This window comes from Ochotona princeps, chromosome X (genome assembly GCF_030435755.1).
Source record: "Ochotona princeps isolate mOchPri1 chromosome X, mOchPri1.hap1, whole genome shotgun sequence".
Taxonomy (NCBI): domain Eukaryota; kingdom Metazoa; phylum Chordata; class Mammalia; order Lagomorpha; family Ochotonidae; genus Ochotona; species Ochotona princeps.
In genome coordinates this window covers 93,426,107-93,437,989 of record NC_080865.1, presented here as the reverse complement: position 1 = coordinate 93,437,989, position 11,883 = coordinate 93,426,107, and the positions used below count along the sequence as shown (strand labels likewise).

The 11,883-nt window shown below is 46.7% G+C and overlaps 1 protein-coding gene and 1 long non-coding RNA gene across 2 annotated transcripts; one reads left to right on the top strand and one right to left on the bottom strand.

Annotated features, from left to right (window-relative positions):
- The first annotated feature begins 209 nt into the window (after positions 1 to 209).
- ETDB (embryonic testis differentiation homolog B) lies at positions 210 to 2,347 on the top strand. Its single transcript, XM_058659168.1, has 2 exons — positions 210 to 257; positions 2,231 to 2,347. The coding sequence occupies exons 1-2, from the start codon at positions 210 to 212 to the stop codon at positions 2,345 to 2,347; spliced, it is 165 nt and encodes a 54-aa protein (XP_058515151.1).
- An 8,021-nt stretch (positions 2,348 to 10,368) lies between these two features.
- On the bottom strand, positions 10,369 to 11,543 carry LOC131478590 (uncharacterized). Its single transcript, XR_009244560.1, has 3 exons — positions 11,179 to 11,543; positions 10,602 to 10,643; positions 10,369 to 10,487 (listed from the first exon to the last, which is right to left on the bottom strand). It is a non-coding gene; the product is annotated as an uncharacterized LOC131478590 (long non-coding RNA).
- Between the last annotated feature and the right edge of the window lie 340 nt (positions 11,544 to 11,883).

Below are 11,883 nucleotides of genomic sequence, written 5' to 3'. Positions count from 1 at the left end.
AGACGGAGTGATGCAACCAGTGTGAGGATTCCCACATCTTCTCATCATAGTCCTTTATTCCATCATGTGAACATAACTGCATAAAATGCAAAGCCCTGTGCACACTATATCCCTCTTCTAGGTCATAATACCCCATGACCCACCTCTAGAAAATACCCATGGACACTCATATTTCTAGCAGTATAGATACTGTATATTACATTCGGAGTATGGCTGGATCTGAGGAGTGTGACAGCTCACAGCCAGTTTGTCTGCAAGTAAACACCTCATTAATTGAATGTGCACTGCTAGAATATAAGGGCAGCCAGAATTGACCTGCAAAGCGCGGCCCAGCGGTGGAGGGTGCAAGTATACTTACCATTTCGCATGTCTTTTCTGAGTTTTTCTGCTGTTCTTTTCTGCAAAATCACTCGCAGGAAGCATGCTCTTAATTTAGACATAATTACCTTTTGATTTATCTTCTCATCGAATAATCCCTTTGAACTAGTTACCTGTTCATTGTCGCATATTAGACTCTTACTTTGGATGCAATAAATGTGCTGTATTTTGAGACTAAAAACCTATTTAAAACTGTCTGTTTACCTACCCAATTTCTAGACTACAAATCATAATTCTGGATTATCTGGCAAATGGACTCCATGCTAACCAGTTTCTCCTGTCCCCTCCCTCTCTTTAATTTACAGTTCCATTAATTGTGAACCATTGGCCACATCCATCCTTTCATCAGTGACTATGCTGCACTTAAAGAATCTTCACTATCTAACTATATATCTGCTACGCTATTTATCTTAGGTGACTTAAAATATTTAAACATTGAACTATCCTTACCCACTTTTAATATACATTTTCATAAAAACTTGAAATTTATATAAATATACATATATTATCTGTTTTTGATACTGTTAACATGATGATGTCAATAAATATATAATTTGTACACACACTGTCAACTGGTTTGTGCAGTCACTGTTGGTTCAGTAAGTATTAACTGAATCAATAAAAAAATAAATTCACACCAGCACTAAAAGTTTATCATTCTTCTAAATAAAATATACTTTCCTGGAATTAAAAAATTAAAAATGATAATCAATACTAAAAACTTAAAATAAATTTTAAAACTCTAGCACCTAGAGATTGAGGAAGTATTGACAAATTCCACTTGGGACTGACTTTCAGATTGGACTGAGAAGTCAAAATTGTGGCTCACTATCAAGTTTCCCAAAGAGTGAATGGAGGTCTATACATGATCAAAGCAATCTCTCAGGCTAAGAAAACAGAATGCTCTACAATGAATACATGTACAGATGGTGCACACACATGGCCCATGTACTTTCCCCTCACCCAATCCAGATCTGATCCGCATGATGTCATACAGTGAGGGAAGGGCAATGCCAGACGGATCATCGCAAAGGTCTGAGGGCCACTGTGAGTTGTGATGACAGCTCAGCTGCCCACAAATCACATTTGGGACATGGTGGAAGAGAGTGAGACATATAGACGAGTACTTTGACCTCTGACTCTATGCCCTGTTCTTGAGATTTTGCCTAAAAAGAAGAAACTGTTCAACCCATCCGGACAATAAGTAGCTGGACTCCATGCTTAATATATGTTTGCAAGGAAAGAATCTTGATTGAATTTGAACTGTAATGCTGCATCAAGGTGGAGGAATCCACCAGGGGGGAGGGGAGAGGGAGGGGGATTCCCAAAGCCTATGAAACTGTCACATAATGCTAAATATTAATTAAAAATAAATTTTAAAAAATTAAAAAAAAAAAAAAGAAACCTGTGTTATATAAACCATTCTGAGAAACGGGGTTGTAGAGTATATTCCATGATCATAGTCAAACTACTTTACCTAAGAAGGGCACTTCTCTTTGGTAGCAGAAGTGGAGTGGGAGAAAGTCATTTGCTCACACTCAGACAGACTGTATTTTTTTATAGAAGAAGGTAAAGAGACAGGAATTGGATACAGACACCAGCAGTTCCAGTCTAAACTCCGGAAACTACAGGCAAGTCTAGTAATATCTCTTCTATTCCAAACCGGGAAGCACAAGGAGCCCCTACATTGGGCCTTGTCGAGTGTCACATGATTGTCTGTGTTTCCTCATGCCTTTCAGGGTCTCTTGGTATTGTTGGCATCTGTGGGCCATTAGTGGTGTTATGCAGTCATGAATAAAGGGACCACTGGGGGCACACCCCAGTGAGCCCCCCATCAAAATGACCTTCAAAGCAACCCTCAAAACACCAGCAGATCTCCCAAAATGTGTTCACATACTTACAGAACAGACAACTGGGGATATCTAGAAATAGCATCGATCTCTCCCAGTGGATATGGATGTTTTCATGAGCAATCCACCGTGGAGTCAGCTATGGAGACAACAGGTGTCTATGTCTCCTGGAATGTTGAAATGTGAAAAGAAAAAAATTTAAAAAGGACACATTCCATGCTTTATGTGATGTGTGTTTGCTATCTCATTGGCAGGGAGAGGGTTACAAGACAGGGGGTTCCCTCCTCCCTGATATTCCTCGCAGGAGTCTCCAGACCTAGAGGGAGGGTGAGATCAGGCTGTTGTCCATCGGGAGCCTTCCATCGTTTATCTGAAGAAGAGCACAGAGAAACTGGCTTTTGCAGGGACCTGGGATGCTTTTCCCCAGCCATCTACATGGACACACGTGGATCTCATCCCAAAACTCAGTGTTGTCCTGGGGAATATGCACTTCTGACGAGCAGATTCAGAGCTGCTCGGAGGTCTGGGACACCATTTACTATCAGGGATGATGTGCTCACAGCCTGGTAAAGAAATGGCCCTGGTGATTGTGCTAACAAACCTGGAGCCACAACGTCTCACAACCTGTGCTTATAGAAACAAGCCTGCCAGGGACCACGATCACACTGAAGGCAGAACCCATGTCAGCAGGACTGGTGGGTGTGTGTCCAGGCCACATGTTCCATTGCATAGGATGGGGTTGAGCACAGAGGTTCTATTCTGAGGTGTGTGAAAACAGAATCCTGCAGGTGGTTGAGGAGGGAGAGACAGTGGGAGCTGAACAGAGGGAAAAGGCTGCCAGGAGGGGATCAACACCACCCATGGACCAGTGTCATCAGGAGTTAGGTGGGAGTGACTCACCACAGTCTCCAACTGCTAACAATATGCTGTTTCTAAGGACAGGCACACTGACACTGAAGCCATATGACGTTCTCCTGTCTACAATCCCCTGTTTCGTTGCCCCACAACCTGTGGGTCATTTCTCCCATCCAATTTCTCTCTCTGCTCCAGGTGCTGCCAAAAGGTTATCACTCTCTCTTTTCTGTGGCCTGGTCCTTTCCAAATTCATTGTGTAGAAGAAATTCTCCCTCTAAAGACTGACACAACTGGTATGGTTGTGGGTCAGAGTGGAGGGATGTGTGATGGCTCTTCACTCAGTGACCATTGTCCTGCCAGTTATGATCACTCAGGGGCACTGAGCCAGAGAATAGATGATTTGGAAGCAGAAGATGCAGGTGGCAATGTAAATAGGAGGTAGTTCTCGGCATGGTTCTGCCTCCTGCACGTCCTGGCTCTGTAGGAAGAGGATGTGATTAGGTTGAAGAATCCTTCACCTGGCAGTATTAACTCAGAGGGTCTGAGCCCATAGTGCAGAGGCACGTGCAGGAAATGGGGGACAACAGTGGCACAGCGACTCATGTCTTTCTTACCTCCTCTAGATGACACTACACAGGGGGTAACACTATACAGCGGGTGTAGAATGTCCCATGCTCCCAAGGTATAGCCTCTGAGGTCAAGTGCTTTTGTTACTGTGTCGCCCCATTCCTTCAGATCAGGCCAGCACCTGACTGTGAGCTGTAATTTGGTTGGGACCCAGCGTAAATGGCCCTGGAAGAAAAAAGTAGCAGCATACACAACATAACCCTCCAGGGACCTGAGGGATGGAGAAAGGAGAAGCATGTACAATGTAGTCTTCACCTTTTCCATCTGCAGACTCCTGCCCACCACTGACCTGCTTGAACACATCTTAACTTCCCTATGGAACACAAGATTAACTAAGACCTCTGTGGATTGGTTTTTGTGGATTGGTGTCTGTCTGATTGGATCAAATAGAACACCTCATTATCATAGACCTAGACCAATTGGTGAATGTCCTCCTTTGGGAGCATAAATATCTGAGCCAGGCAGTCTTGAAAAGCAGCTGAAACACCCCCTTTTGTCTCCCAGAGAACTACTTCTGTTTCCAAGTTTCAATAAATTTGCTTCACTCACTGCACATTCTTCCAGTTCACAAGACAGAGACCACAGCAGAGAATAGAAGCTCTAAGAGAAGATAGTACCATGCCTGGACAGAGCCAGCAAAGGATTGCTGCTGTGTAGTGAGAGAGGAGAGACTGTAAGGCACAGAGAGCTGTAACATTGACAGCCACGAGACACAGCAGCTATATACTGTATAAAAAAAAAATCTAGTGAGAGGAACAATCTGCTATATTTCATGGGGAGAAAGCACAGGCTCATCATTGGACGGAAGATCTTCCTCTCTGTCTCTCCTCCTCTGTATATCTGACTTTGCAATAACAATAAATAAATCTTTAAACAATTTTGTCATATTTCAATTCCTATAATTTCACTCCCAGAGCAGTTTAATAAAAGGTTGAGTCAGTGAACCTTCAGGATAATCCTGCCATTATTAGGAAAAGGGGGCTTCCCTTTAGCCGCCACTTTTGTAATCATTTTGTGTTACTGTCTTTATCTCTTATCTTGTTCATGCCGCTGCAGACAGCAGTAGTGCTCTTAGAGAGGAGTCAGAAACAAATGGAATTATTGGGAAATTATCATACAGTGTTGTTATAGACACAAGTGCTTCTGCTACAACATCATTGGGCCATGACATATTTTGGTATCACAGTGATAAGCACACTGTGTTGACTAAAATATTACTATAGTGTTCAGGGTGGCATGTTTTGCAGTCTTCCTGATCTGTTCAGAAGAAAACTTTTTTATTATCTGGTTTCATAAATATTTTCTTAAAGTAACTTGGAGTGAAGCCCACTTCTAGTCTTCAATTCACAAACCTGACACATGAACCATTACGTAATGGAGCTGACAACTCCAAACTGGCTCGTGGTTTCCCAAACATTAACTCACAAAGAACAATAAAACACAAACATGCGCACCCCCCTGCTCAAAGAAACTACTTGAAAGGGCCCAGCAAGGCTGAAGACAGGACTCAAAAAAAGAACTGCTGAGCAAACCAGTCAGTCTAAACCTATTGGCTTCCTCACTGAAGTCACACATGGTGCATGCATATTTCACATGAAAACATCAGAGAAAATGAGAATGTGTTGTGAAAGTAGAAATGTGCATATTGTTAACAAAAAAAAACAAGGATTCATGATGAAACCAAACCCATAGTCAAGTTCCCAAAGGCAATGTTTTCACATCAATAAATAACTGATGTATGGGTTCCACCCACTGAGATGAATTTATCCAGGTGAAATTCAAGGATTGTCTTGAATTTTGGATTTCATGTAACGTGTTGAAATCTACAAAGTAAGACAAGAAAATAAAGCTTAATACTCCCTCTTGAAAGACAGCAGTAACCCTACACAATTCATAGAGCATCTACTTAAGAAAATGTTAATTCTTTGCAATACATGACCAATTCTCTCAATGGAAATTGACAGTTATATCCATTGCACAGGGAATATTCACAACCCCATCTGACCTGGGAGGCAAAGAAGGGTCAGACCTGATTAGTATTTCTAAAGGAGGACTAAACAAGAAGCTGACAGCGCAAATATTGTGGTGCAAGAGAACAAGAAAAAGACTGTGAGTTTTGCAATAGAAGCATAGCCAGGTCATGCTGAAGAAGATAGAGAAAAATGCACATCCCAAGCCACACTCAACACTACCCATGAAGCCATGGGAGACTAAATGTGAACCAGAAGGAGAAACACAATGTATAGGAGAGGTGACACCCATGTCAACAAAAAACCAGTGGATTCTTCTCAAAGCTGCCTCACAGGAGAGTATCGCTCAGCCAAAATGTATGGAAAAGTCACCTATGTGTATGCTTATGTTCCCAGCCCTAACACAACACCTAGAAGAAAGCAGATATTGCAAAACCTGCCCCATGAGATACACACATTCACTGGGAAAATGGAAAACACTTGGCCTCATCAAAAACTACTCAAACTCTAAAAAGGGCCACATTTTCTCACATCACATGCACCTCTGTGCATTGTCTTCTGTGCCCCCACTACGCTGGCAAAAGGACACTATAAGGCACAGACAAGAGGGCAGAGAGTTCTGCACGTCCACTACAGCTCCACACCAAAGTCTTTGTCACGCAATTCCCTGTATTTTTCTCATATTCAGAAGATGCTCTACATCCACGTTTGACCTCTCAGAGAACTTAAGACAGGGAAACAATTTTGCCACTTTCATCTTTACACTGCCACTCCACCTTACCTTATCACAGCTTTAGGAGCTGGAGGTTGTATAAGATGCAGAAATTCTGTCCCATTTTGTCATCTCTGCTGTTCCCTTTTGGAAGTAACAAACATACCAAAGGTATTGCATTGTCCCTCATAGATGCCCAAGTGCATCTGGGTCACAGAAGCCCAACAAAGGCTGCAAGCACTTGGACAGAAAGGGTGACACCCACACCTGTAGGGATGTTCCCTCTTCAGCATGAGGACAGCAAAGAGTTAAGCCCTCAACCCGAGTTTCTGACTGAAATATTCCAGCACACCTGAGTTCAGTTGCAGAAGCTCGTGGGGCTCTGACTCACACAAGCTTCACATATGGATCACGGACAGGACCCACAAGGCACAGATCTCTCACCACAGTGCAAACTATGCTCAGGAGAATAATGAAAGAAACTCTCATTCTCCTTTATGACTCAGGACTTCAGAATTGAGCTCTTATATTTACACACACACACACACACACACACACACAAACACACTCTGCCCACTGGGAACCATCCTCTTCAGCACACTTTTGAGAAAAGCCAGAAAATCTGACAACAGGCCATCAGGAACCACTCCATCCAAAACACCCTACAGGCCAGATGTAGCCAATTTCAGGTATGTTTCCTTTGTGACCTCACTCAAGGCAATAGAAACCATGATGCAGAGGAAAAAGAAGTGGTGGGTTGGGTGCTGAAAGAACATTTTAGCAATAGCAATTCACACATGTCTCTGGAGGTAAATAAAGGTCATTCTGTGTGATAGATATGGTGATCACCTCACCTAACATGATGTGGTACCCAGAAACGACAGCATCTGCCTCTCAGATACTTCCCTCCCCTTCTTGATGATAATACACCAGCAACAGCAGAAAGTGATTTTTCCAACTGAAATTTTTACAAGGTAAAGAGGTCACAGAATAAGGTAGACTCTATGACATCTTAATCAAGAGCAAAATCCAGATTTCTGAAGGAGTATGACGTTTTGGGACCAATCCCAATCAGAGAAGTCTCACCTTTGCCACAGGGAAATATTTATAAAGCCACACACAACAGTCCTTTATACTGGAGTCAGACTAGAATAAAGGAGCATGGAACTTCCATTGAAGATACTGGACCATCACAGCTGTGGTTCTAGAACCCCTTGTTCTCATTCTCTGACAGAGGCTCTACACCATAGCACAGTCCCAATACTTTCCCATGTCTAACATGTAGGCCCTGAAAGAGGGCCCACAGTCAATGTGTCATTCCATATTTCCAGATTATGGCACTCCTCCTTTTCTCAAATTCATTTATATTCTGGAGATGATTAATATCTATGGCAAAGCTTATATAAAGGGGTCCCTAGCTGTCACAGTTTTTGTAGGATTAGATGAGAAACCAAGGACAAGGCCTAGATGTAACGCTTGACTGCTGTCAGCTTCTTTACAGAGAAAGGAGAGACAGAGGTTGTAATGGTTGGAGCTGAGCCAATCCGAAGCCAGGAACCCAGAGCCTCTTCTGGGTCTCACATCTTGGTACAGGGCCCCAAGGCTTTGGGCCATCTTCTACTGTTTTCCCAGGCCACAAGCAGGGAGCTGGATGGGAGTGGAGCAGTTGGAACTCAAATCGGCACTTATATAGCATCTTGGTGCATGCAAGGCATAGATTTAAGCCACTGAGCCATCATGCTGGGCCTTGCTGTCAGCTTCTTACAACCACGATAGATTCGTTGCAGCACTATAGACACAGGATCATCACCATCATCACCTCCACCGTTACCATTGGCTGGGGAGAAGGTCCCCCACAGCAGGTGCTGCCCTGAGGCCCACTTTGGAGGCCAGGTGGCGAGTCTCAGAGTCTGAGGGCCGCTGGCTGGGCATCTGGGGCTGCTGGAGACTTGCGGGGCCAGGTCAGGCTCCTGGGCACGTCCTGCCACTGCCCACCCAACCCAGGGTCACAGGGCTGGCCAAGGTCTCTCCACCCGGTTCCCTGCCTTGGCCTCCCAGGAGACCTCTTGCCCAGGCTGCCCCGTCCTACCTCGGCTTTTTCACTCCAGGGCCACCCTGACACAGGGCAGCACCCCAGACGGGAGGCCATCACCCCTGTGCCTCTGACGCCCAGCCCAAGTGCCTCAACAACTTGCATGCCCGTTGGAACTCCCCGCAGGCAACCTCCCTCCTGCCACTGCCCTCCCGGAACCCCAACCCAGGGTCTCGGTCTGCTGAGCTCACCTCCTTGTCTGAGGAACTCATGGTGCAGAACCACGAGCCATTCGGTAGAACAGGCCACCAGTCTCAGAGGCGCACCAGTCTCAGAGGCGCACTCTCTCATGGAAGCCTCCTGAGAGAGTGACCAGTTGAAAGTATACAGCCATCCCCCTCTCTGAGGACTGATGCAGTTTCACAGCAAGGAGCAGTCTCCACACCTTCTCCCCGGACCTCCACTGAACACACACAAAAATCAACGCAGATGGGAAACATTTGTCCCACCCACCTTCCTCTGGACCTTACCACACCCCGCAAGGGCATGCATCATGCATGCCTCTCAAGTATGTAAATAGTATCGAACATGAACAACTAAGGAAGAGGAGGACTACAACTGATAAGGGCACCAGCACCAGAAGTGGAAACCACTTGAAGCACCACAATGAGGCTCTAAAAGTGTACTACTATTTTCTAAATACATTTATTTTTATTTGAAAGGCAGATTGGCAGAGAAATAAGGTGAGACAGAAAGTCTTCAATCCACTGGCTCACTCCACAAGTGGTCCAATGGAGCAGAGCTGGGCAGGGCCAAAACCAAGAAACTAGAGCGTGCTCTGGACCTCCCAGATGGGGTCTGGAGTCCCAGGACTTGGGCCATTTTCTGCTGCTTTCCCAGGGACATCGTTAGGCAACTCGATTGCAAGTGTGGCAGCCAACTCCATCCCATCGTAACTGTGTCTCTCCTCATGCCCCTGGAGACCTGCACCAGCCTTGACACCTCATGCCCTCAGGTACCTGTGGGGCCAGCGGCATGGCCTTATGACCTCTGCCAGGGTCCCTGCTCTCACAAGACCCTCACACTTCGTGCAGTGCTGTGCTCTCATCAAAGTGGAAATGCCTATGCACTTTGTCCTTGAGTCTGTCTTGTGTGCATGAAGTCCAGTGCAGTCATGTGCACAGGCCTAACCAGCAGCAGGCAGTGCATGTACCGAGCCTGGGGTAGATGCAGTTGGCCAAATGGGTCCTGAACACGCATACCTCATGTTAGAACCAGGCTTGGCAAACAGAAGATATGAAATGCCTGACACACTTACCACATATCCCTGCCTCTGGCCCACCTCCCACAAGTCAGTCCAGAGTCACCGGGACACATTCATGTGCCAGCTTCAACACACGAACCCCTGTGCTGTGACTCCAGCCTCCTCCACTCTTCTGAAACAAGTGACAGGTAGGTAGAGATGAGAGAGGGAACTAGGATGACACACAGGTTCCAGCTAAGGTGTCCAAATCCAAGGAAAGACCACCCTGGTGCCAGCATGTGAGCTGAGGCCAGGAGACGCGACATGTGGAGGGCAAAGCCGAGCTCCAGTGTGTTGGGGAGAGACAGACTGCCACAGAGTCAGGGCAGACCTGGGAGAGAATCAGGGTGAAGATTGCATGAAGAGCTCTGCAAGGGGTAATGTGTAGGAGACAGGGGACAGCAGATAGCAGCACAGAGCAACGGGGTGGCACTTGCTCTTAGAAGACAATGAAAAGGCCAGGAGAGCAGCATAGGCCAGTGCATGGCAAGGCAGGATGACTGGCTCCCCACACCAATTATGTTTAGTCCAGCTGGCTGTAGGCTCCGCAGCACATGAGAGGCCGGAAACAGAATGTGAGCAGCACTTTAATCACAAAGATCATGAATTTTTAAAAAGGCAATCTGCATCTCAGGAATATGATGAAGTCATAGATGAGCATCTCAGCAGATCCCCTGCCATCAGGCACGGAGGTGAGGGGAAACGTGGTGCTGCGGCTCCTCATCTCAAAAGGACCCGGCATCTTCTGGGGATGCGGGCGCTGCTTTCAACCCAGCGAGGAGAGCAGATTCAGGCAGTGTACACCAGTTGCGGGCCGTCCCAGGACTCCCCGAAGGCTCTGACCGTGAAAGGGCATGGAACAGGTGCCACTCACCTCCATCCACCTGAGACTTTCCATCAACACATTGTAAATTTTCTAGGGTGGGAGAAGGGGCCAAAGAGAGACACAGACACAACCAGGCTCACTTTGTCTGTATGGGAGGCCAGACCCAGCACCCCAACACTCCACTCCCACCCGGTGTTACGCAGTCCTGGGAATGACTCCCTCACACCAGCCAACAGATAGGGAAACAGATTTTTTTCTCATTGGAGCACAGTTGTTGAGTCTTTCTCAAATACTGGTGAGCAAGAGACTTGTTCCCAATCTGTTAATAACATGCACATGGCCTGGCAACCAGCATTGGAGAGAAAATGCACTCAGTCTCCACTGGGCTAAAGCAAGATTCCAGGACTCACTGGTGAAACGTGCATGTGATCACACAATGTGTGTCTCACAAGGGTGTGCATGGAAGGATGGACAGGCAGGCAGCTCCAGGGGCAGGCCGCACACAGGCTTTCTCCCGCAAGCCTGGTGGTCCTCAGGGGCCACCACCATCCTCAGCACAGCCCTGCCCTGTCTCGGGCCCCAGTTGCTGCACAATGTCACCTGGTCACCGATAGCCCCAGCCTACCTAGTTGATATTGCAGGCGGTTGATTTCTCTCCTTAGCAACTGACACTAGCCAGGCAGACAGGGGAAGAAACAGCATGGTTAGCCTGTTCCCGGTCATTGTTCCTTCACCTCCTCGAGACCTTACCGCTTTCCCACTCACATCCCCATGCCCAGTGCTAAAGTGGAATGGGACCAGCAGGAATGAGCAGGTGCCCTCTGTTTCAGAGAGCTGTGGGAAGGGAAGGGGCATGAGTCACTCTAAGCAGGATACAGACAGGACTACATAGCCAAAGGAATATTACTTGAGCACACGACTCCAATGCAGTTGGCAGCTGCCTCCTTTCCTCTTGCGGATGTTGTTGAGGTGGACTGTGCACATCTGGGAGAGAAAACAACAAAACAAAACAAAACAACACAACACAAAACAAGACATGTTCCTGGGTAACAGGAGGGATGCAGCGAAGGTTCTCCAGCCAGCCTTGCCAACCACGGCCAGGCCCAGCCTGCTGCTTCAGGTCTCCCAGAGGTGGCTGAGGAGGCAGAGCAGTCTGGGTGCGAAGCAAGCACTTGGGGGTCCCAGGTCCAGGTATCTACCCCCACCACCTCTTCGTTTGGCTCCTCTAATTCGATCACATCTGAATGCCTCACCTGGTGCCCTGGTTTGGATTTCTTCCTGCCCTACGACCAAGGGCTGTGTACCTCCAGGCTGTTGTCTGCTCTGGCTC